The 24,382-nt window shown below is 37.5% G+C and overlaps 1 protein-coding gene across 2 annotated transcripts in view; it reads left to right on the plus strand.

Annotated features, from left to right (window-relative positions):
* Positions 1–22,806, plus strand: part of FBXO8 (F-box protein 8) — a 34,760-nt gene extending 11,954 nt beyond the window's left edge. For both annotated transcript variants that reach the window (XM_010995069.3, XM_010995060.3), the window contains exons 2-6: positions 1,686–2,022; positions 4,271–4,397; positions 18,936–19,054; positions 20,948–21,144; positions 22,168–22,806. In XM_010995069.3, coding sequence (XP_010993371.2) covers positions 1,694–2,022; positions 4,271–4,397; positions 18,936–19,054; positions 20,948–21,144; positions 22,168–22,355 — 960 coding nt within the window. In that variant the 5' untranslated portion in view covers positions 1,686–1,693 and the 3' untranslated portion in view covers positions 22,356–22,806. The remainder of the gene's footprint in view (positions 1–1,685; positions 2,023–4,270; positions 4,398–18,935; positions 19,055–20,947; positions 21,145–22,167) is intronic.
* The last annotated feature ends 1,576 nt before the right edge of the window (positions 22,807–24,382 follow it).

Raw genomic sequence — 24,382 nt, forward strand, 5'->3', positions numbered from 1 at the left:
TCTAAGAAACTGTCAAACTGTCTTCCAAAGTAACTACCATTTTGAATTCTTACATCCTTGTCAGCATTTGGTGGTGTCAGTTTGGGATTTCAGTCATTCTAATAGAAAATAAGAATTTCATTATGAAAATTTAACCACTACTTCACGAACTGCTACAGGTATGCTGAAATATGTCATAGGTGGGAATCTTTTGTGGTTTCTTAGCAAAAACAGATTTTCCCACATTTAAAAATTATTAATATATTTCTTCTCTTTGTGCCCCCCCCATCCCTTTATAGCTTAAGCTGTTGGATTTCCAAGCAGCTCACAGTAAGGAGGAAGCATGAAAAATTATCCTGGACTGTTTTTTCTGTTTTGATCAACAAGTAGCCTGTTACAGTGGCCATTATCCAAGTAATAGCCAATAATTCAGTAAATACACCTGCCTTTTAAAATATGAAAACATAATCTTTGACATTCTTTAAAATTCTACTCAATTTCAAATCATTTCTAGCTATTTGCAGAATTTCTGGCACCAGTGCATCTAGGGAGGAATTGCTTTTTTATTTCTTTAATGGTTACTCCCTTTTGTAAACAGCCAGATACGACAAAACCATATTTTAAGTTTAGGTCATCCTATGAATTTTATTTTAATGATTTTATATGAAAATCAGTTCTTTCCTCCGAATTTTAAAACCACATGCGTATTAGTAGTCAATTTAGATTTTTAAAACAAGACTATTTGTTTGGAAAAGAGATCATGAAAATGATTATTTGTATTAGTTAAAAGTTCTTCCTGATTTCATCTTTTTTAATGAATTTATTTGCCCAGGAAAAGTTACTTGTTTTCAAAGCCAAGATCAAATAGGAAGTCTTGGCCAGTGGTTTTCTAAATATTTGTACATGAGGAAGTCCAACATTGTAGCAGATAAATGTGGAGCTGCTCAGGTTGGAGGTCAAGTGGAGGTGGAAGAGACTGGAACACAGCCTCTCCTCCAGCCTTTCCCCAGGTACCTCCTGAATCTGTAGGGCTATGTGGAGAAGAACTGGAAAATTCATCTAAATAATGATTTTTACTTAAAGCAGCAGCAAAATCGAGTAGTCACTACTGAGCTCTGTATCATGGAGTTCTAGGTGTCTAATTTATAAGGTTTCTGAATTAGACTTCAGGGCCTACGTTACATTTTATTACAGCCTGCAACTTAAGAGCAGACTGGCAAGAATTAAATGAAAAGCCTGTTTCACAGCTGCCACACATCTGGGAATTTGGTTAAAAGGGGCTAGCTTAGCTCAGCCTGAGTTGTGATAAAAAGCAGGGTGTAGAGGTCTTTTAAGTGAAGTCCTGTGCTCTGATCAGAGTTGTATTTAATACTGGCCCATAAGTCCACATAATTATAATTTGTAAGAGTCTTTAGGATGTCAGTAACTTTTAAATCTTACCCTGTGAAAAATGATTATGTCACCTGGGGGCTTTAAAAGTGGTTAGCAAACTGGGGTAAAGGTGGTACTCAAACCAAATATCTCTCTGTCCGAGTTTTAGACTTCCGATGGTCCAGCTAGTCTGTGTAACATGCTGCTCCACTTAACCTGCTGTAGTGAAGGATGTCCGTCCTGATAAGTGAATGCTGCAGGTCAGACCTGACCTGCCACAGGGAAAGGCGGATGTCTGTTTTAACGGCGCCTTCTTTCTTCTGGCTCTGTCCCAGGCTTGCAGATGGGTCAGGGGCTGTGGAGAGTGGCCAGAAACCAGCAGCTACAGCAGGAAAGCTACGGAGAGCAAGGCTACCTCAGCAGAGAGCAGAGCAGGAGGATGGCGGCCAGCAGCGTTTCCAGCACCAGTCATCGCAAACAGGTCCAGGGCGGCATTGATATATATCATCTTCTGAAGACAAGGAAATCTAAAGAACAGGAAGGGTTCATTAATTTGGAAATGCTGCCTCCCGAGCTGAGCTTTACCATCTTGTCCTACCTGAATGCTACGGACCTCTGCTTGGCCTCCTGTGTTTGGCAGGACCTGGCGAACGACGAGCTGCTCTGGCAAGGGTGAGTCCGGCTGCCGGGTTTGGTTCAGGTCTCTCTCAACATCGTCTTGCCCAAATGTCTTTTCACCAGTGCTGCTTGTTAGTATACACTTAACAGGTGACTATTTCATCTGCTTCTTTTTCTAATCACTATTTTTCAGTGAAGTGGGCAAATATTAGAAGAGCAAGATCATCATCTGCTTGCTGAAGTGAAGGTGGATTATACGAATTTTAGGAGCTGTTTTACCGGTTTAAAGTTAAGCTGTGAATCTTAGAACGTTTACTGCAGTGAAATCTGTGGAACCAGAATGACTCCTTATGTCATATATTTGAGTCATGAAAATATTACCAATCACAGAAGAATCATTGAAGCTTGGGTTTTCTAGCATTCTTTACCAAAGCTTATTTGAGTCTCATTATTTTAAAATGAGACTTCCTAACAGTATAAAACAAGTTTTTTGAGGCTTCAAACAATTTCTCAGTGACGATCTATTGAGAGTCAGTTATCTAAATAGCCAAACTTCAGTACAAATGCATTACCAGCGATGACATCCCTACCTCAGGCTTCCCAGTGCTACAGAATTACAGTGTTGACTATATAGTCCATTCTCAGCCTCTAAATAAATAAAAATCATCTGTCTCATCTTGTTTTTCTTTTACTATCTTATCATTCCTTATCTGAACTTTGGGGAAAAAAACTTTAAGCTTTTCTGAACTCAATCCGAATGTATTCTTCATTTGGGATGTAAATCTGGGAATTGTTCATTTCTGAAAGAAATGCTTCCTTTATTGTTTACCTCATAATTATGCCTGTTTCTGTGGTGCTTGGATTTTTTTCCTTAGCAATACATTGCTTCTATTTAAACTAAAGGCTTATTTTTTTTTTTTTAATTTTGGATGTTGAGAGGTTCTGTTGCTTTCACGTATTAGGTTAGTAATAAAAGTCAAAAGCCATGTGGCTGAAGAGGCTGGTAAAATAGTGATTAATTTTCTAAAGTCACTAAACTCATTGATTTAAAATCGGTGATTGTATTTGGTTGGTAACAATATTGCAAGGATGTAAATTAACTATTATGAAGATACTCCCATGTGAAAGTACATATTTTACCCACAGTCCTCATAAACTTTGTGTTGTAGACTGAGGCTGTAACTTTTTCTCGTTTTCCTGTAAGTTGTATGTGTGTGAGAAAAGACGGAAGTGTGAGCCAAAAATCAATAATGAATATCAGAAAGTGAAACTGTTTTAATGTTTGTCTCAGCAAGTAGGTACTTTTGAGCAAACACACACACACACGCAGATTTTGAACAAAAGAGTCATTAAAACTATCAAAATAACAATTTCAGTAGTCTCCGTGTCTCTAGAGAAATGCATTTGTATTGAATTATCTGCAGTATACACCCCACATTTCAAGGCATTGTAATTAGATAAAGCACTAGCTTTCAAATAACCACCAGTAGCTCGTGCCTCTGCACGGAGTTGGAAACAAGTATCCCAACATGTAGAAATAGCGTTTTTTGAGGTGTGAACTGTTAGCACTTTAGTTTTTTAGACTTTTTTAAAATGACCATGTATAGCTGTGAGAGCGAAGACCAGTGTTTTAAAGCCAGATCTTAAAAACAGCTAAGCTTTAAGTCACAGCTTTTGGTTTATATATTGAAGTTATAGCATTGCAGGCAATTTCTCCCTCTGCCCAGCAGTCTTTCCCCCTCATTCAGTTTTATTTTGCAACAAAGCTCATAGTTACTTAATCTTTTTTGAGCTTTTTGGTTAAGATTGTGGGCTCAGGATTAAGCTCCTTCGATTCAAATCCTGCCTCTACACAAATTAGTTTTGACCCTGGGCAGCTTTTTTACAGTGTCTGTTACTTTATCTGTAGCACCAGCATCATAGGATTGTTGTAAAGATTAAGCAAGTTAATACTATTAAAATGCTTTAAATGAGCGCCCGCTATCTAGTAAGCACTTGGTGAATGTCAGTTATCATCAGCAGCATCATTAGTTTATGTTTAACTTCAGGTAGGACTCACAAATATTATTAATCTTGGTGAGTCACATTTTTAAGTGCTGTCAGAATTGCTAAATTGAAGACATTTGTCTATCACACTCTAGTAAACAAAAAAAAAACAAGTATAAAATTAAACGTTTTAAACTGTAGAGCTGTAACATCCAATTTTATATCATTTCACATCACCATTTTATCACGTGTGTACATGTTTGACTTAGGAAATTCAATATGGTCATGTTTGCTTGTCTGGTTTTATCTTTTATAGGTTGTGTAAATCCACATGGGGTCACTGTTCCATATACAATAAGAACCCGCCTCTGGGATTTTCTTTTAGAAAACTGTACATGCAGCTGGATGAAGGCAGCCTCACCTTTAATGCCAGCCCGGATGAGGTAAGTGAAGAGCGTGAACCTCATTGTTACCTTGCTGCAGCCTTCCCGTGTAACGGACTTGCAAGTAAAATGACAAGTCACTGAACGTGACCTTCCAGTCACTGCTCATTAGCTGGGTATCTGAAGTTACCGCCGTGTGGCTCAGTCATTTCGCTCTCACCTTGTCCTGTTCTGATCTCTACCTGCTCACGCTGTGTGCCAGCTCCCATGACACAGAAGCAGTCCCCTCCCGGACCTGGCTGAGCCACCTACACCACGGGTCCAGAGTGCAGGACGTGCTCAGCAGAGCTCACCTGCAGCATTTCCTTCGTGTTATTGTTTCTGTTTTGTAATGATGCTGATTTTACCAGAGATACAGAGGATTTTCTAGTTGGTGACACATTTAAATAATGCCTTTTTAACAGTCTAATTCCCTGGTGACATAGAAACACATTAAAGATTCTGTTATAAAGTAGAACAATTTTGCATTAAGTATTTAATTCTTTTTTTTAAGATGGTAAGCAAACACAAATGGAGAAAAGGGAGAGTAGGAAAAGCAAAAAGAACTGTTTAAAATTAATTACTTAATGATTTCTTAACACAATATATGAGTTATCAAAGTGTGAAGACAGTTCTTTCACTGAATTCCTCCCCTTCCCCCATTCTTATTTTAATATATTCTGGAATGGTTCAGATTTTCAAAAATCTTATTCTTAGAAATCTAATGGAAATTAGGTAGCACTCAGAACTGTTACTTCTGGGTGGATTATTGCCTCTGGAAAAATTTATTAAATTTTATTTTAACTTAATTTTCAGAAACCAACTTTTTTTCATTTGTTGTGGAGGTATTAAGGACTCCTTAATTACCTTAATACTCCGTAATTAAGTTATTAAATCATGCAGTCAGATTTTTTTAAAAGATCTTAACTTTTGCTGTGTTAGGGAAATGTTTCTCCCGTGCAAAATATTTGACCATTAAACGTAAATACTGGTTTTATAAGTATGAATCATAAATGTATTGCAAATTTTTCCTAATACCTTTTATCATAAAATACATTTGCTTTGACATTATTTTTGGTCAAATCCATGTTTGGTTCCTCCTAAATATGTAGCAAAGTAAGCATGTTTTCATCGTGCACTGGCAGGCCCTGCTCCATGTAAGTTAACGTAGTTGAAGAATGGTGTGGTTTCAGAGACGTCGTTTTTCTCATTTATTAGAGTTAGACATTACTTGTTGCTCATTAAAACAGTCCGTATGACTAGCGTTTAATAAGATAAACATGTGGCATCAGCATCTTGAGTTAATTGAGTGATGATTACTGGAGAAGAACTGAGGCAGAATAGTGCAGTGTTTCACTGTAGACGCGGAAGAACGGGGAAGGGTGGCCGCCACAGGGCCTGTCTTATTATGCCCAGTCTATCAAGGTGTGCTGGCTCCAGTCATGAATTCTGCCCGTGTTGAGTAAAACTGTCATCCTCAATTCATATCACTTGCAAATGTTACATTCTAAGGAAAATGTAACTGGGTAAGTACTGAGTTGTAGGTTTACAAAGTCAGAAACGTTGGGTGTTAACTGCTGACGCTGGTGATGGTAAGTAGTCCGTCCTTGCTAAAGGAGTACCAATTTTTACAATAAATTAAAAAATATCCTTTTTATGCAAAGATGAAACTGTGGACAGGCCCTTATATACTAGAATATGTTATGGAAAATTTTACATACCTAAGTTGGAAAAGATAGATGTTAAAATACATTTCCATCTTTGCAGCTATGTTTATCAAACTATAGGTTTCCTGTTATACCTCCTCTAGAATGTTTGGAGGAGGGGGCAGAGAAAAGAGACAAAATTAAAGTCCTCTTTTTATCTGACAAAGAAGTTTTTTAAAAATTAAGTCAAATGTTTACTAAAAGAGGGGCTTCAATTTACTAATTAAAATAAGATTTTTAGATCTTCAGATTTTCACTTATCCATCCTACCTCCCATTGTTATTGAGAGTTGGCTGTATTTCCTTTTTCTTTGCTCCTTGGCCTGACTTAAAGATATCCTGGAGCATTCTAGAAGTGTTGAATTTGCTGTTTTGAAAGGGACACATAGTGCTGCCAGGAGGCATGGAGCTGAACCATCCAAAGTGCCTTGTGGCTCCAGAATTCTGCTCTGTGCTTTTATGAACAACGCTGACCCAGCGGGTTTCACCTGATAACAAAAGAGAACTCTCTCTTTGCCAGAATAAACTTAGGACAGAAATAGGCATGGAGGGACACTGGAATATACTTGTAGGTGCAGGGAAATGAGAAGTATTTTAATGACTATTCCATACTTTCTTTTATTGACTGATAATCAGTGTCAGTTTTGTTGTTTATCCAAGTCAAGCCTTCAAAATTGAAATCATGTAATTGAAAGAGTTATCCTAATAAATGTTTTTATACAGAACTCACCTATATGAGTCATCCTTTGGCCAGGTTTTAGAATGACTCTTGCCATGATGTTTTAGTGCTAGGAATCAGGAAGTACTTTATGGAGGTTGATTTTTTTCCCCCCTCACTGGATCACTGTCATCAGATGTGTTATACTGGGTTCATTGAAGCCTGAGAAGTCAGTTACTTTTGCTGATATGTTTAAATGTAAGTGGTGTTTATTGTAAGTATCTGCGATAAGATGTGTATATGATTGTTTAGTATTGTAACAAGTCTACTTTTCCATAATTTCTAGTTCTGTACTTAACATTTTGATAGCAAGCGCCATTAAAATATTATAAAAATAAGAATACTTACAGCCACAGGGAACAAGATTCTCCAAAGGACATCGTTCATGTCACGGATATGGGTAACCACACCCCACAGCAGCTGCTGGCAGTGGCTCATGGGGTGGGGGAGAACTTCTGCTCAGACTGTGGTACGATTGTCTAGCACGCTGCTGTTACATGCATGACATTGTGATCTCAGCTGGATGTAAAGTCTTGACCTGGTGCATGAGCTTGTGTACTTTGTGGCAGGTGACCACATCCTAGTAAAGGAATGTGCTAAAACCCATCTGTTGACATTAGGCTGTATCTCCCCTGCATGCACAAGTTGTGTGTGTGGTCCTATTCCACAGCAGTTTTATAATAAGGTAATTTTACTGATGAACCAGATTTTACCAATCAATGTATAAATTATACATTCCTTGTGCTGCAATTAGTATTAAACATTTTCTTGACATAGTTATTTTTAAATTTAGAGTCTGAAATTGGTAGTGAATATGATTTAGCCTTAATAAATTATAGGCTTATTTTTGTTTGTATAAATATGTTTATGAAAAGTTTTTTTAAATACTATCTTCATTGGGTTTGGGTAAAAGAAGTCTTTTTTTTTTTTTTAAACTATATAAGCACCTTTTCCCTATGTTCATACAGAGAGACCTATTGTATGCATTTTATTAGATTGATCTGGGATAAAATCTATCATGAGAAACACTTTTTAACATTTTAAATTTTACCTGAGCATATATGTTTGAGGGAAATGTGTAAGCAAATTATTTTCAAGATAACATTCTTTTTGTTGTTGGACCAGCAAAAATATAAACAGGAAATTTGTAGAATTTACAGAAAAGAACTCAGGACTTTGTGTTCAATTTTTATAATATCTCATATATTACATCTTCTTGACTTTTTGCTCAAATATACAGCATCAAAATGTTTATTGCCGTTACTTCATAGCATAGAAACTGTTATGAAAAATAACTGTATTCCTAGGGATAGAAAGCCTTGATATCATCAGAGTGTACACATAAGCATTTCCCAGGTGTATGCTTTGAAATAGTTATTCCACAGGATAATGGACGTTGTCAAAAGATTCCCAAGTCTAATAAGTTTGGCCATGATAGGTTATGATTAATTGGCTCACTTACAGAATAACTTTCCAAAGTCCCTGACATATTGATGCACATTGTGAATAGCTAAGAGGAGGGTGTCCTGTGCTGAATTATGCAAGTTGATTTGACATAGTATCTTTTTTGCAGGGTGGGGTGGGGATAAAGTAGCATTCCAGGGAACACATTCTAAGGAGTGCTCGTATGGATCATCTGTAATCTTAACTGTGTGCAGATAAATATGTGCTCCTAAATGAATAGACAAATCTGGACTGAGTGATTGAAATACCTTGTTCACTGACAGCTGTCTGATGTTGATTTTACCTGTAATCTTCTTTTTATTGAAAGTCTATGGATCTGTATTTATTTGTTCTCTTTTCTTTGGTATTAATTACAAAATAGTATTAATTACAAAAAAATTGGTAAAACTGAGAGCTGAGTCTTGACAAACAGCTTTATTCGTGTCCTGTATCTGATGGTAGTCTTGACATATTAAAGAAAGTGTTAGTTTGGAAAACAAGGGTAGAATGACAAACTTGATAGCAATATTGTATTCAAATAACTACCTGTAGACACTGATTAAGCTTCCACGTCAAATAACTTGGGGCAGGTCGTTCATTGTCATGTCCTTGGTAATCTCGTTCTTCACACTAACTTCATCAAACTTCAGTATCTCTTGCCACAGAGGGGTATTGCTAGTGAAGGTTGACAGGCCACTAAAGATGCTTTTTTAATTCGGCAAATGTACTGCCTTTTGAGGTTAGTTCTCTAGGTCTAGAGATTTGACTGTGTCTTTCCACTGCAAGTAGATCAGTCAGTATCTCGGGAATAAACTTAAGCTGTAGGTTGTGGAACCTGAGCCAGGTGGACCATAAGATGCTTGTGCTTTGAGCAATGCCTTGTAGCACAGAGAGAGAGAAACTAAAGTTCCTAAATTCTTAGCTAATGTTGTGAGCTGAACTATAATCTAGGAATAACTGGGTCCTCACCGCCCTTCACGGTGCTGCTCCACTCAGCCAGCACGACGTTTTATGACCTCCCTGCAGAACCCGCTTTCCCTGAATGTTTCCTCCAGGGTGTCTGTGGCTTGAAGGAACGGAGAACTTAATATGGCTTAAACCATACACACTTATCTACTTCCCAGGACACCAGGGATAGGTGTCCCAGAGTCACATCAGGGATACAGGGTCTCATCCTGGGACCTCGGTGTGTTGACTTCTGCCTCTCTGGGTAACAAGAGGCTGCCACCGCTCAGGCTTATCGCAGTCTCGTCTGAAAGTCACCCTCAGCACAGAGCAAGGGGACAGACCGACTCTCTCCTCCAATCCCTTATGCATATTAGGCAGAAAAAAAACCCTTTCCAGACCGCTTCAGTGTACTTCTGCTCACTTCATATGAACACAACTGAATCCTGTGAACACCCCTAGACCAACAGAGAACAGACTAGAAAAAATTCTGTGATTGGCTTAGACTTACCATGATTTAGCAACTGTGGCTGAGATGCTAGAAGCAATGAAAGAGAGAAATGGCCTTTGGGCACGTGTTCCGGCATCAGCAGTACTGTTTTCACAAGTGAGCCACTTGGAAGATTTGTGATTTGGCTTCCCTTGTTTTGAGGCTCTGCTGGCTTAGAGATCTTAATTCCCAAACAGGAATATCGACACCAGAGGCACGACAATTCAGATTGCTTGCGGGGACCATCTTCCTGCCATTTTAGGATCAAAAGAAAAACAAACAAACAAATAAAGACGAAGGTAGTAATTATGCTGTGGTTGCAGTGAGTAAGCCTGATTGCCAGAAGGAAATAGTTAATGCCACCTAGTGTGGAAGAACAAAAGGATATATGTGGAACCCAGGAGATATCTTAGAGTTACCTCTAGTACCACTATATCCTGTTGTAAAAGTTATTTTTCAAAAATCACAGTAGCCCTGAATGGGCAGGGTTTAAATCCTATCACTTAGACTCCACACTCTATCAGGAACCTCAGCCTGCCGAGAAGGTGTCACTACTCGTCAAGAGTTAGATATTCATTATTCCAAGCTAGTCACGTTACTTCCATTCCCTTAGGCTTCCGTGACATCCATGTAATCCAGTTCTGACCTCCGAGATTAGAGGAGACTCTGTGCAGAAAGATTAAGTTTTAAAAAGAGACACAGGGAAGTAGTACTGTATCTGTACGTGCACACTTCCGGACATTGGTATCTGAGGATGTAGTGGCAGGAACACCTGCAGCTATCTTGTAGCCGTGTGGTTGGTCTGTAAACACACCGAGAATAGCACATTGGAAGGAAGGAATTGGGTCCGTGATGCCATGTATGAGCCTAACCCGGAGCCATTGTATCTGGAACTTCTTATATAAGGCGGTAAATCCCTGTACATTTTTTAAATTGGAGTTCCTCTTGTTTACAGTCAAAGCATCCTAATGCTACGTCATCATCATCATTACTGCTCTTACCCACACTCGTAGGAGTTTGAGATGTAATCCTGAACAAAAATTCTTTTCATAAAAATAGTTCTCATTAGCAAATTGATTAATTTTATCTCCAGTTTGCTGATGAGAATTTAATTAGAGCAGAAGAGCTAGTTGACAATGGGAGAAGTTCCCCTCCCAAAGTACAGGTTCTCTTCTAAAAAAGATTATTTACCCAAAGGAGCTAAAATCCTCAAGTTCATTGGCAAAGTCCTTTTCCCTTGATCATCATTAGAGTCAAAGTGCAAAACTGTGCCTCTCAGACACCAAATATTATCCTCTGTCTAGGTGGGTTAGTAACCTTCAACCTGGTACAGCTAGTCAAGTCATACTAAACTGGAGGCCATTCACTTTCTTGAGGGCAACGTGATGTAGGGGTGTGTGTGTGTGTGTTTCTGTCTTTTCAGTCTGATTCATCAGGTATTGGTTTTATGGTTAAGAAGACAACTTTATCCTGTGTCTATTAGGTTAAATGTTATTTTACACTCTGCCCTGACCCTACAGTATCTTCGCCACCCTCCCTTACCCTTCCTTGTCTCCAAGAGTCATTCCAGCATGTGATTTAGAAGCAGTCCACAGAAGGACATTTGTAGACTCAGTATAGACCTTCCAGAAGCTTCCAGGAGAATCAATTTCCCTGGCCCTTTTCTAGTCTGTATCTAATTGAAACAGATTCAGGTCTAGGGTGTTCCATAGTGTGTTCATCACTCAGCCCACCTGAAGGGTTTTGCTTTCGTTTTCCTCAGTATGTTACGGGAGATAACTTGCTATCTGATTAGTGTGAATTGTCTGCAATAAAAGCAAACTGAAATTAGTGCACATTGTATTGATCTAGGACTTTGAACTAGAGGAAAGAATAAGATGAGAATATTTTAGCATATTCATACTATACATATGAAATGCTAAAGTGAGCAAATGTTTTCCTTTGTTTGAATTTTGTTACCAGTTGAGATCAGTGTACCCAGAGACTTTGCAGTGTTGTATGAATATTTTAAGTACATTTTAAAGAAAAATCTGTTTGCATTTTATTTCCTTATGATACCCTGTCTGACGACCTTGGCACCTCTTACAATGTTCTTCCTTATCTGATGTGACCACAGACTCAGGGAAACTTGACATCACTGCCTAGATTTAAGTTCTCAGCATTAATATCCAAGTTAGTTGTCTCTCCTACATATCTTTCTTGAATTTAAAATAGCTGCTACCAGTGTCACAGTAGATGTCAGTCAAAGACAAGTGCTTTATTAGAAATCGGAAAGACAGTTATTTCTTCAGCTCTTGGCTGTCACCAGTGTATAGCATCCATCAGTGTAACTGCAGCTTTTGCAATATGGAAGTACTGTATTGTAAATACTACATTAAACACAGTTTTTTGACCAACTAATTGTAGTGTACATTTATCCATAAGATTATATAGCTTTCCCCTTTCATATCATAAAGTTTTTAGTGATGCCTTCTTTATAATCAAAGGCTTAAGATCTTTGTGAACCACTTATTAGCAGTTAAATACATCATCAGAATAACATGTTGCTTTTTATTTTCGGAATGGTGACTTCGACTTTGGGAGTTTATAGTGTGAGGCATTTTACAGTGTACTGGTCCAACTCACAGGTTTTTGCTATGTTATTTTTTCTTTTGTTACGATTTTCCTCTTTTCCCCCCTATTTGAATTATATAATCCTTACAAGTTTACAGCTTCTCTTCAGCGTCAGCTGGAAGCTTTGTACAGATAGATTGAAACATTCATTCAGCAGATATTTGCTAAGTGTCTGTCTATTACTGGTAACATGACTTTGACCTCTGGCAAATTATTTACACTCTCTGTGCTTCAGTTTCCCCATCTCTAAAATGGGGACAGTAGTGGTACTTATATCATGGTGGTGCTGTGAAGATTAGATTAAATAATATGTGTTAAATGTTTAGTACTTCCAAGTACTCACGAAAATGTAGCTTTTTATTTATACAAGAGGCACAACTGCACACATCACCGTACCTGCAGCCGGGCACTGCTCTAGGCTTGTGGGTTCTTCCTTTCCTGGAACTTCTGGATTGTGGTGGCTAAGTAATTGACACCCGAGTCATGGTCCCTCATGAAGTGTGTATCAGTCACACCAGCATCTTCCTCAGATGGTCATCTGCTTTGCTTTTAATTTTATTTTCTGACATGTGATGAGCAGTCTTTGTATATATAGTACCTTTTTGGTTCAGTGATACTGTTTAGTTTAACCTTTGTGAAGACATTTTAAGCAATTAATAGGGGATCCAAAATTATGTTCAAATTAAAACATGTGTCTTGGCTCAAACAGTGGCAGGACGAACAGACAACCTGGATTCCATGAAGAAGTATGCACATGTGCTGGCAGGGAAACCACCATATACGTCCCAGCTTCTCTCTTGTCTACTATTGTTTAAAAATCTTGTTTAAAAATTGATTCAGAGCTGTTAAAATATATTTATAAATGTACATTCCAGAGTCTAGGTAGTATGATAAAATTGCAATTTTTACATATCAGAGTCGTTAAGTCATTTAAATAGCCGTGTGTGTGTATGTATATATGCACATAGTGCAAACACAGTATTTGCGTGTGATTTTTTTTTATAAAGCAGGGATTCTAAATTAACTAATATTGGTGCTCACATATGTCACTTTATCATTAGTTTGAAGCAGTATTCATCATACCTTAACCTAATAGTTCTATCTCCATATTTTGATTAGAATGTTGTCTTTTTCTGATTTACAGACAGATTAGAGATGGGGCTTTTTCTAGAAGCTTACCTCACCTACCAGCATATTTGTCAATACTAATTACAATAATGGTTGCCATATTTGATTATTATAGTAATTTATCGTTTAGGAAGTGACTTCATCTTCCCATGCGTTGATCCACCCCAGTTACAGGCGTGACTCCTTTCGGGGGACAGCTATTAGAACTCACAGGAGTGGCTCTTTTCTGTTCGCAGTTACTAGAACTAATTAATAGGGACTTTTTATTGTTACTTGAAACCTTAGATAACATGGTTCATGTTATTTTGTCTAATGTCATTGCCTTCTCTTCCTGTGAAAAAGAAGCAGAAAGATCTCTCCTGCGTCTCTCCTCCACTTTCCCTGGAGGTGACTCCATTCGAGGTGAATCTCCGTTTTTCTTTTCATTTTCTTTGAGCTGCCCCTCCTTTATGTGGGTTTCCTGCTGACATCTTACAGCTACAGATAATTTAGGGTTTCTGTGTGACTGTTGTTAGCAATTCCTCAGCATTGTGCCCTTTCATGCACGAAAAGTCCTCCATTAATTGCTCCTGGAAGCTGAAGTCCTTGCCCATTCAAACGAGGTCCGGGAGGAAACTGGCGCCAGCCCATGTATTCCACGCTCGTGCCTTTCCATCATCCTTCAGACAGGGCGTGGTGTTCGGACCAGTGTCAGTGACGAGCCAGAGGGAACTGGCCGCTCTGGCGCTGTCTCTCCTCCTTACAGCTGTCACTTCTCCCCGTGAGCACGGGCAGCGTGTGCTCTGTCCTTCCTGGGGAAGAGGCAAGACTGAAATCTGCAGCTCAGATCTCAACCTGGCATCAACATTACCTTCCCGTTTCTTCCCCAGTATTTATTACCCCCTTTCCTCTTACTTATGAGTCATGTAGAACCTTCCCGTGACCTCAGGGCCCCGCAGTAAGAGGAGGGCACCTTAACCCCTGCTGCTATTTCCAAATCGGACCGCGGGAGTGCTCGTCCGACCTGCAGAGGGCTGCCCTCTGTTGTTTCTAAAAATACCATTTTTTAAGAAATAATTAAGATTTTAAAATAAAAGCTTTTGTAATATATATTGTATCTCCTTATTTTTACATTACTTTTAGTATGAAAATGTTACATTTCAGTTGTTCGTGTCTCTGGTTAAAATGTGGACTTGAGCAGATATAAACTCCTCTACATTAAAATAGATACACAGCAAGGTCCTACTGTCCGGCACAGGGGATATATTTAATATCTTGTAGATAAGCTGTAATGGAAGAGAATACGAAAAAGAATATATTAAAATATTAATTCGGTTCTCATTTTGAAGCAAAAATTAAAAATCTAGATTGAAGTATTTTGTTTTACAAATATTCATTGTTAAAATTTAAGGACTTTTTCCCTGAAAACTTTCAGAGTACACTTCCAAATGTCCTTTGAAAAAGAAAGTTAAATGCAGTGTCCAGTTTGCTTTCTAGTATATAATGTTCAAAGGACAGGTTTTAGTACCTGGAAAGGAGTAGCCACGGTACTGGAGTTTTTACATTTTCTTCAACGGCAAATTTGAACAAAACTAGCTAAAGCAGATGTTTTAGCAAATCTCTGTGCTAAGTTGTTCTTTAGGAAAACACATTAAGGGTGCTCCCTAGTATGTCAGTGTTGTTTTAGTGGTGATTTCTTTTATTGATACCAACTGTTACACGGTATTCCTGCCAAGCGCCTGGGCCCGCCGCCAGTACTTTCAGTACCAGTAGTCAGCACTTTTTTTTTTTTTTTAATTATGACTTCATTATTTAGAGCAGTTTTAGGGTCACCGCTAAGGGGGGTTTTGCATTTGGCTCTGCATGCCTGGTTTACCAGAATTCACTTTGTTCCCAAATATATTTTTTTCTGGCTCTAAACATATATATAGTAGATTTTGCTTTTGAAGTGTACTATGTATAATAATGATTTGATTCAGAAAAAGTAGGCTTTATTAAAAGAGGAGAGAACACACGGGTATTTATGTAATAGAAGAAAAGAGGGTAGGTGTACCTTACAGCAGGGACTGCTGGCGGGGGGCCTCCTTGACTGTAATCAGAAACTGGAGAGATGCGCTATGTAGGTGGCTGAGCGCCGACACAGCCCTCTCGTCCCTCTGATTCCTTCTTAATATTGGGTTTAGCTCTTTGTGTATATTTTCTTGACTTATTTGTCTGCTACCTAAATGTTACGTCTGAACAGCTTTACCACTCTGATTTGATGTTTTAAATCTTGGTGCTATCATTCCCACAACAAATTTTAGTGACATACTCCATGGAGAATGCTTTACAGAATTTCTTGATTTTTTTGTCTTTGAGTCACTGAAAACATGTGTTCCATTAAAGAAAACCTCAGCACAGGACGCGATGAGCTCATCTCCCATTTCTCCTGGGTTTGCACTCTGCTTGGCACTCCTTTGTTTGCTACTCGTGGGTTCCCTCCGTCCCCTTGCACACTGCCATAGAAATCTTTACCGTTTTCCTCGAGGATCCGAGTCAGCTCTCTTTTCCAACTCTCTCCAGGTGGCTTGTCCTCCCTAAAAAGAAAAGCAACATGCACTCTGTGTTTTCTTTTAATGCACCAGTCTCTGAGCCAGTGCCAGCATCCTGTCCTCCAGGCTTGGAAAGCATGGGAGACTCCTTCTGTGTTTCCAGTCCTCCGCCACCCCCCACCCTCTACCTGGATGCTCCAGTTATCCCCCTCTCTCTTGTCTTTTGCCCTTTAATTTTGCCATTTTTTCCTCCTGTCTACTAATCCATTTTTCAAGTGAGTAGGCTCTACTCAGCCTCCTCACCTTGCTCATTTGTTAGCTTTCTGCTTGGACTTAAGTCCCCATTACTCTGTGTAAAGGGACCTCTTGAAATTCACTGTTTTTTAATTTTCTTAAAGCAAAACTCTTCTACTTCTCAGTGTCTATCACTGAAAACGTGGCAGTGTGCATCATTTTGGGAAAAAGTTCTGTAGCTTCCGTTAGCTTAAGGTCTTCACTCAAACCACACACAATGTCTGTTCCTTTTTCCTTGTGATGCAGAAGATGTCACAAGTTCTCATCTTTCCAGATGTCTTAATGTCTTAATCTTTTCCTCCTTCCCAAATATGTTCACCTTTCCTCATGTGGCATGACTTCTAGTCAGGTCCAGACTTCCTTTATTCAGATAGTTGTAGTTTGTGAATATGCGTCTAAAATGTGACACCCAGAATTGGACATTTTTTAGTGAATCATGTAGATGACAGTGAGCTACAGCCTTTTTCTGGAAAGTATGTTACTGTGGGCTAATATCACTGTCCGCGATTTCTTCTGCTTGTGACACACCACCCCTCCCCACACACACACACACTGCTAAGAGTGCTAGTCCTGTTTAATACTCTGTATGGTCTCATGATCCCTCTGTACCATTCTTCCAAAACTTTATTAAAAATCAAAAAGGAAATGACCAGCAATTGTGTGATGCTTGCGTAAGGTGAATACCACTGTCAATGTATAGCTAATAAGGAGCATCCAATGATACTAAGATGGCATATGTCACATAATTAGAGAATTGTATACTATTTAATGGATCACATTAGTGTTTTTATATTTTGTATAATTTTTAAAATAAATTAGAATTAGTTTTATATCTCTTAAATATTGATTTATAAGTAGGCATGAATAAAGGACCTATTAATTACTGCTTAATTGATATCCCTTTGTCTTTGAATCACTTGGATTAAAATTAAGCACTGGAAATACTTCTGTTATGTTGTTACGCTTTTAAATGGAGGAATTTTGGAAGAAGTCCAACTTGACTTAATTTTGCTAAATAGATCAATAAATATACAGTCAACTCTCGATTGTTCAAACTAATGGAGGAAAGGATGGAAGAGGCATTCCAGTTTCCTAGTGCCTGCCCCTCAGACGGCTGCTGAGAGCCCCCTTTCAAACAGATTCTTTGCCTTTCCATCTTGATCATGCTACGTCCTCTGGCCTGGGGTCCAGGATGCGTTCTGGAATATGCTCACCATTGAGCTGACAGAGTTCCACGTTACCATATTCTGTTCTCTGTATGCGTTTTGCAGTCACTGCTTTAGTATACGTATAACTGAAAAATTGTGCTCTACACTGGAATTTGACACAACATGGTAAAATGACTATAACTCAATAAAAAAAGTTAAAAAAAATGAAATCACTGCTTTAGGACTGCTTTTGTACTTTTAAAATTCTTATGAGGATTTGATAACATTGCTAATAGGGTATTATCCTAATGGCTCATAAAATTAGTTTTATATAAAAATCTTATCTTTGAAGTACAGTTTACAGATAATTATAAACTTTCCAAAACATACCCTCATGGTACCAAATTGCTTTAGATATTTAATATAAAAATTTTATGAGCAAGGTTTTATCCTGAGAGGTTTTATAACCAACTCATAAAGAGTTTTTACAACTTCCAGCTTCTTGAATTCCTAATATATGCAATATTTCTGAGTACTATGTAAATGTTTGTAAAGGGAAGAAATGCTGAAGGAATTTTTATGTGTGAAAATAGTGTGTTGCGTGTATATGATACGTCATTTTCTCTACCAATTAACTGTACACGTTGTGCTGTTATCCAGACACAAGCATTCATGGGGATGCATGTATCTGGGTAACTGTGTTGAAATAAACACACTTGCCTTTTATTTCAATAACTTCACATTCAAATCCACACAAGGCATTTATGAATGTGACCTTCATATACATGAGAGAACATTAGTTTCAGTGTTTGATTTTTTTGTTGCTGTTTGATTGTCGTTGGTTTAAATCTAAAGTAGAGTGCAACCTTATGGGTAATGCTTCTCTGGAAAACTTTGCATGCAGAGAAAAGGAAATTCAAAGATAAATCCTATGAAAAACATTGAAATTATTTTGTCTTACTGTGTTTAGCTTCAGTGTGTATCGGTGCTAAATTCTGTAAGAATTTAGCTATGCCTAAAGCCAAAATGTGTACAACCCATAAACCAGTCTGGAACTCTGCCCATTTTAAGTTAAATAATTATTTCTTTCCAGAATAAAATCGTTAGTCTTTTATGTGAAGAATTCTTTTTTTCTCAAGAAGCTATTTCCTTGGAAAGTGAATTACAATATGTATCTGAGTTCTGAGAAGTCGTATGTCCCATCAGGCAGCTGAAGTGTCTGTTATAAGGCTTATTTTCAAAGTCTAGATAATAGTCGTCCCCAACCACCTCCACCGATTTGGGTCAGATTTCTGGAGAGGTAGTTTTAGCTGACGTGAGCCAGGACATTGAACTTGGATTTCTTTAGGAGTCTTAACTTTGAATTTCCTACTTTTCATTGCATGTAAACTATCAACCACAAGTAATAGTTTCGGTTCAAGTTCTAGCTTGTACTTTGCATGTTAAAGCTATAAAAGCCTATTAATGCTGGAAAAAGCCTGTAGCTGTTGTTGTGCTGTTGCCTCGTTGTTAAATGTGTAGGTAAAGGCTGATCGTATTTACATAGACTTGTCTCTCTGCCTTAGGGGGTGAACTACCTTATGTCCAAGGGCATCCTAGACGATTCACCAAAGGAGATAGCAAAGTTCATCTTCTGTACAAGGACACTAAACTGGAAAAAACTGAGAATCTATCTTGATGAAAGGTAAAAAAAAAAAATATTTAATTTTTCATCAGAAATGAGTTAAGTAGTGCTTTTAATGAGTTAAGTTTTACTTTAAAAACTATACCACATGGCAGTCAGCTAGTTAATAAAATTGAGTAGAAACAGGGAAAGGAGTCCTGTATCTTGCAAATTATCTTGTGAGCTTTAACTTGTTGATGAGGAAGTTACCATCGTACAGGTTAAAACAAACAAACAAAAAGGCCCAGGCGAACACAGAATGAAAGCCCCACATCTTTGTGATAATGAACCAAAATCAAATATTTTTGAGGAAGTTGCAGCCCTTTTTCTTAATAACTAGCCATACAATCTAAGTGCCAGGGAAATTAAAAGCTCTGAATTTTGAAATTGTCCATATAAAAATCAAATAGACAAATTGTCATGAAGAGCAACCTTACAGATACAAGATGTGCTTATTTGCATGTAAACTACACAAAAGCTTCGTGTACAAGTTTGAAGAGTCTGAAAGTGTGACTTAATAGGATGGTTTACAGAGACGATGCTCCGTATGCTGTTCTGACTTGATAGCCATTCATCTGTACTCGTTAATTCTGGGTATCAATGGAGATGAAAATATTGGGGAAATATTTTGATGTGACATCGCTGAACTACCATTTAAAAAATTTCAGATCTCACACTATAAATAACAGCTCAAAAATGTGTTGCCCTTTCCATTGTAATTCTCTTTTTAAAAAAAATTTCTCAGGATTTTTCAACAACAGTTTATATTCATTATAGTCCAGAGAGATAATGTTGCTAGAGAGAAACTCCTGTCTTTGAGGAGTTTCCAGTTCAGCTCATTGATCATTGAAAGAAATTTCTTACATAAAGATGGTGTCATTCACTCTTTTTGTCTTTAAATGCTGAGTTCCGAGGGATCAGCCATTTTCCTGTAAAGAAGCACATCTTTCTGTAAATATTTGATGCTTTGAAAGACATATGATCTCTGTTGCATCTCAGATCTACTTATAAGCCTGCCAATGCGACATGGAAGGAAACATACACAATAAGTAAATAAACGAGTGTAGCTGTGTTCTAGTAAAACTTTGTTTATAAAGGCAAGCAGTGGGCCACAGTATTTGGCCAACTAGCTGTAGTTTGCCTGTCCCTGACATAAGCAACGGGTAGAAATTAAGATTATGCTCATATAATCATGGTTGAGTTCAGTAAGGATTGGAGCATATTATAACAAAATGTGACTGTTAGAATGCTCTTGATTTTAAAAAAATTATGTATACACACATATGTACACAAATATTTATATAATTGCAAATAACCTAAATGTATGTGATTAGAATTGTTCTATCCATAAGGTGGGATACTGTGCACTGCAGCCATTGCAAAGGATGAGTTAAACCTATGTGTAAAGACACAGAAAGCTGTTCACAATATTATGTGAAATAAGCAAAAGCAGATTCTAGAACAATGTATGGTATATGTGGACACTTTAAAGAAAGCCTAAATAAACAGTTGTGACCTCTGGTGATGCAGATTGGTATGGAAGGTGAAGAATCTCCTTAAAATAAAGAATTCTGTTGCTCATTTGGATTTAGCCAAGAAATTACTTGAAAAGAAGTTGCTGTTTTTAAGACTGAAAAAGTCATTTTTTTCTTAATTCTATAATTATAATCACTAGTTTCTAAAACTTGTTTTGTTTTTCTATTCACAGAAGATTTTTAGTTTAAAAGTTTTAAATTTCAAAAATATTCATACTTCAAGGTAAAAAAATTATAAGACATGCTTTATAGGATTGGCTGATCTGGTAATCAACAATAAAGTATTTTCATCCAAAAAATAAATAATTTATGATTTTTCCTATCATTTTTTTGATAGAGCAACGTTAACTAAAGCTGTACCCTTTTCTTTTTCTACTAGGAGAGATGTCTTGGATGACCTTGTAACACTGCATAATTTTAGAAATCAGTTCTTACCCAATGCACTGAGAGAATTTTTTCGTCACATCCATGCCCCTGAAGAGCGTGGGGAGTATCTTGAAACACTTATAACAAAGTTCTCACATAGATTCTGTGCTTGTAACCCTGATTTAATGAGAGAACTTGGCCTTAGTCCTGGTAAGAATGCATATAGTGAATTCCTTCCTTGGCCCATTCCCATCTCCAGGTGAAAACAGCCGTAGATGAGACATTTTTCTCACAATGGGGAAAAATGCTTCCAGTAATTACAGATACTTATTTTACTGCTTGTAGCAGTGGCTGCGTTAGTTTGTCACAGCCGTCATGTATGTGTGGTAAATATACTGTGAGTTAGACTTAGCTATATAGATTCTTTAAAATTCATGAAGTATTGGATATTTTATTAGTCTAATTAAATACTTGAGTTAAAATTTTTTTTAAATTTTGAAGCTTTTTAATAATACACATATTACATAGGTAACACCTAGACTTTTTCTACCAGAGTTTGTTTTTAGTATGACTGGTTTTCATTATTTGTGTGTAGGATACAGCCTGTCACCTACATAATTTTTCACGTGCTATTGCTTTGTTTATCTCTTCATATCAAAAATGTCATTGTGCTTATCTTATTAAGCCGAGATTCCAAAACGGTTTCTTACCACAAGAAATTTGTTGAACATGCTTATGCAGGACAGTCTTTATCAAGATTGCAAGATTCTGCAATATAAACTCCACGGGAGCAGCAGATAGTGGTAGCAGGTATCATGAGGGTTGTCATTGTTTTAACGGGAAACATCAACTATCACCGTGAACAGTACAGAGGTGAAAATGTTTTTCTTGCATGGTGCTCAGGCTTAGCAGTCTCTTTCCTAAAGATTTACTTTTGAGATTAATATGTGAATTCTGCAGTACCAGGTTAACGCATTTTCTTGTCATGAAAGATGCTTTCAAGTTACATTAGGTTTTTATAAAAGTATACATAATTAAATACGTGCCTTTTTTTTTTAATGGGAAGGTGTACCAACGGTGCAAATGTATCTTATGGGTAGTTGAAGGGAATTACCACATTTGAAAGCAAGTGGAAAAGAAAGCCAATTCTGAAGTTTTTAAGTTTAGGATGAGTCCAGCGTCTTCCTGGTTTGAAGACGATGCTCCATGTGCGGTGTTTCTGCTTCCTTCCAGATGGCGTCTATGTGCTGTGTTACTCTCTGATCCTGCTTTCCATTGACCTCACTAGCCCTCACGTGAAGAACAAAATGTCAAAAAGAGAATTTATTCGAAATACCCGCCGTGCTGCTCAAAACATTAGTGAAGATTTTGTGGGGCACCTTTATGACAACATCTACCTTATTGGCCACGTGGCTGCCTAAAAGCACAATTGCTAGGACTTCACCTCTTAACGTCAAACTAAAACTACCCAAGGACTTGTTCAGCAGATACGGGGGTTGCTTTAGTGCTGGGCATTCTAGCCTCTGTATACAATCAAGCTTGAGTGTACAACCTCTTTTTCTTTTACTCTTTTCTTTTTTTAGTAATTTCCTTGGGGAACTAAAGAATTTTGCAGAATTTTTCTTAATTTTGCTTATCATGTTTTGCACAAAGCGGAGCCATTGTCTGACCCAGCTGTTTAAGAATGTTCAACTGACATTATAGTCTAAAAAAGATGGTATATTTGTGCATTAGATTTGCCTGAAAAACTTTATTCATTTCCATTCTTTTTTAAAATACCATGTAATGTGTACATATTTAACTAAAAAGATTTATAATCATAATTATTTTATTGTAAAGATTTTAACTAAAGCCTTTCCTTTTTCTCTCAAACTGAGTTCTGAAATTTATTTGATTCCAATGTGAATTTATTACTGACTCCATAAAAGTTGGATCTGACTTTGATAGAAACCAATGCCAGCTTCTCTTTCCTTTGAACTTTGAAAAGAGCATCAATTTGTGACTATGCAAAACAGGCACTTAGTTTTATAACATAAATTCATCACTTCATTTTTTTAAAACTTCTGCATTAAGTATCAAGTCCTTTAAACCATTCAGGAGAGCAAAACATGTTCAAATCTAAGGTTTCCACACCTAAGGACAAAATGTTATTAGAACTTACATCTGAAGTAATTAGTCGGATCTTCCTGTTCTCCTCATCTTGATGATTTCTGTTCAGAATCAGTTGGGGAAGGAATATTGTGAATGACAGCAAACAGCTTTCATTCATTCATTCAGTAAATATTTACGCAGGGCCCGCCGTGCGCCAAGCACTGTGCTAGGTCCTAGTGAGACCTGGACGTGGGCTGTGCTTTCACACGTGTCACATGTTGGGTGATGAGAGGAAGACTCCTGCTAGACGAGGAGCATATGTATGAAGTACATCTTAATTAGTGCTTATTTAATAATTAAGACACTTAGCATTGGAATAGTAAAGAACAGTATATTTACACGGTAAATCACATGGTCCCTGGAGATAGCTCTAAGCGAGAAGCATCAGCCTTGGAATGATGCCCCTTGCGGTGGGCAGAGCTGCTAGTGTGTGTGTGTGTCTGTGTGTGTGTGTGTGTGTGTGTGGCCTCCTGGCTTCCAGATCTGACCCTAATATTACAACTAAAGAACATACTACAGAATTTTCAAAGACAAAACAGAAGACAATCAAAACAACTTTTAAAAGTCAAAGGGACTTCTAGACTGGTAGTAAACAGTTTCTGAAGCAAATATCTAAATGTATTTCATAATTTTGAATTCCACGTGCATAATTTTGAATTCCATGACAAAATAACTCTTAATAAGGCTGCTAATCAGTGAGTCTTCACAAGTGTGTACACCTGTGTAAACAACACCCACATCAAGACGTGCAACTTTACGAAACCTATTTACAGTTACTGTTGTGCCTGTCCCATAAAACATAAACTCTGTAGCCACAGGGGCATGTTTACCCCATCCCCCGACTTGTGCCAGTTGTGCTGTGTCTTGCGTATAGCGTATGTTACAAACTCCACAATATAATGGCGTATTTTGCTTTGAACAGTCACATATATTTTGAATAAATTAACAGAAAATGCTCCTTTATATTTACCCACATTATCATTTCTAATACTCTTACTCCTTCCTGAGGATCCAAGTTTCCTTGCAGTGTCATTCATTTCAGCCTGAAAACTTTAACATCTATTACAGTTGAGGTCTCTTGGCAGTGAGATAAGTATCAGTTTTCTTTTATATGAAAATGTTTTTATTTTGGTTTCCTTCTTGAAGAATATTTTTGTTGACAGGTTTTGGGGTTTTTTTTTGGTTTTTTTGTTTTTTGTTTTTTGTCTTTGGCAATTTAAAGATATTATTCCACTGCCTTTTTGGCCTCCATTGTTTCCACTAAGAAGTCGGTAGTATTCAGTTGACTTCCCCACTT

Source organism: Camelus dromedarius, chromosome 36, assembly GCF_036321535.1.
Source record: "Camelus dromedarius isolate mCamDro1 chromosome 36, mCamDro1.pat, whole genome shotgun sequence".
Classification (NCBI taxonomy): domain Eukaryota; kingdom Metazoa; phylum Chordata; class Mammalia; order Artiodactyla; family Camelidae; genus Camelus; species Camelus dromedarius.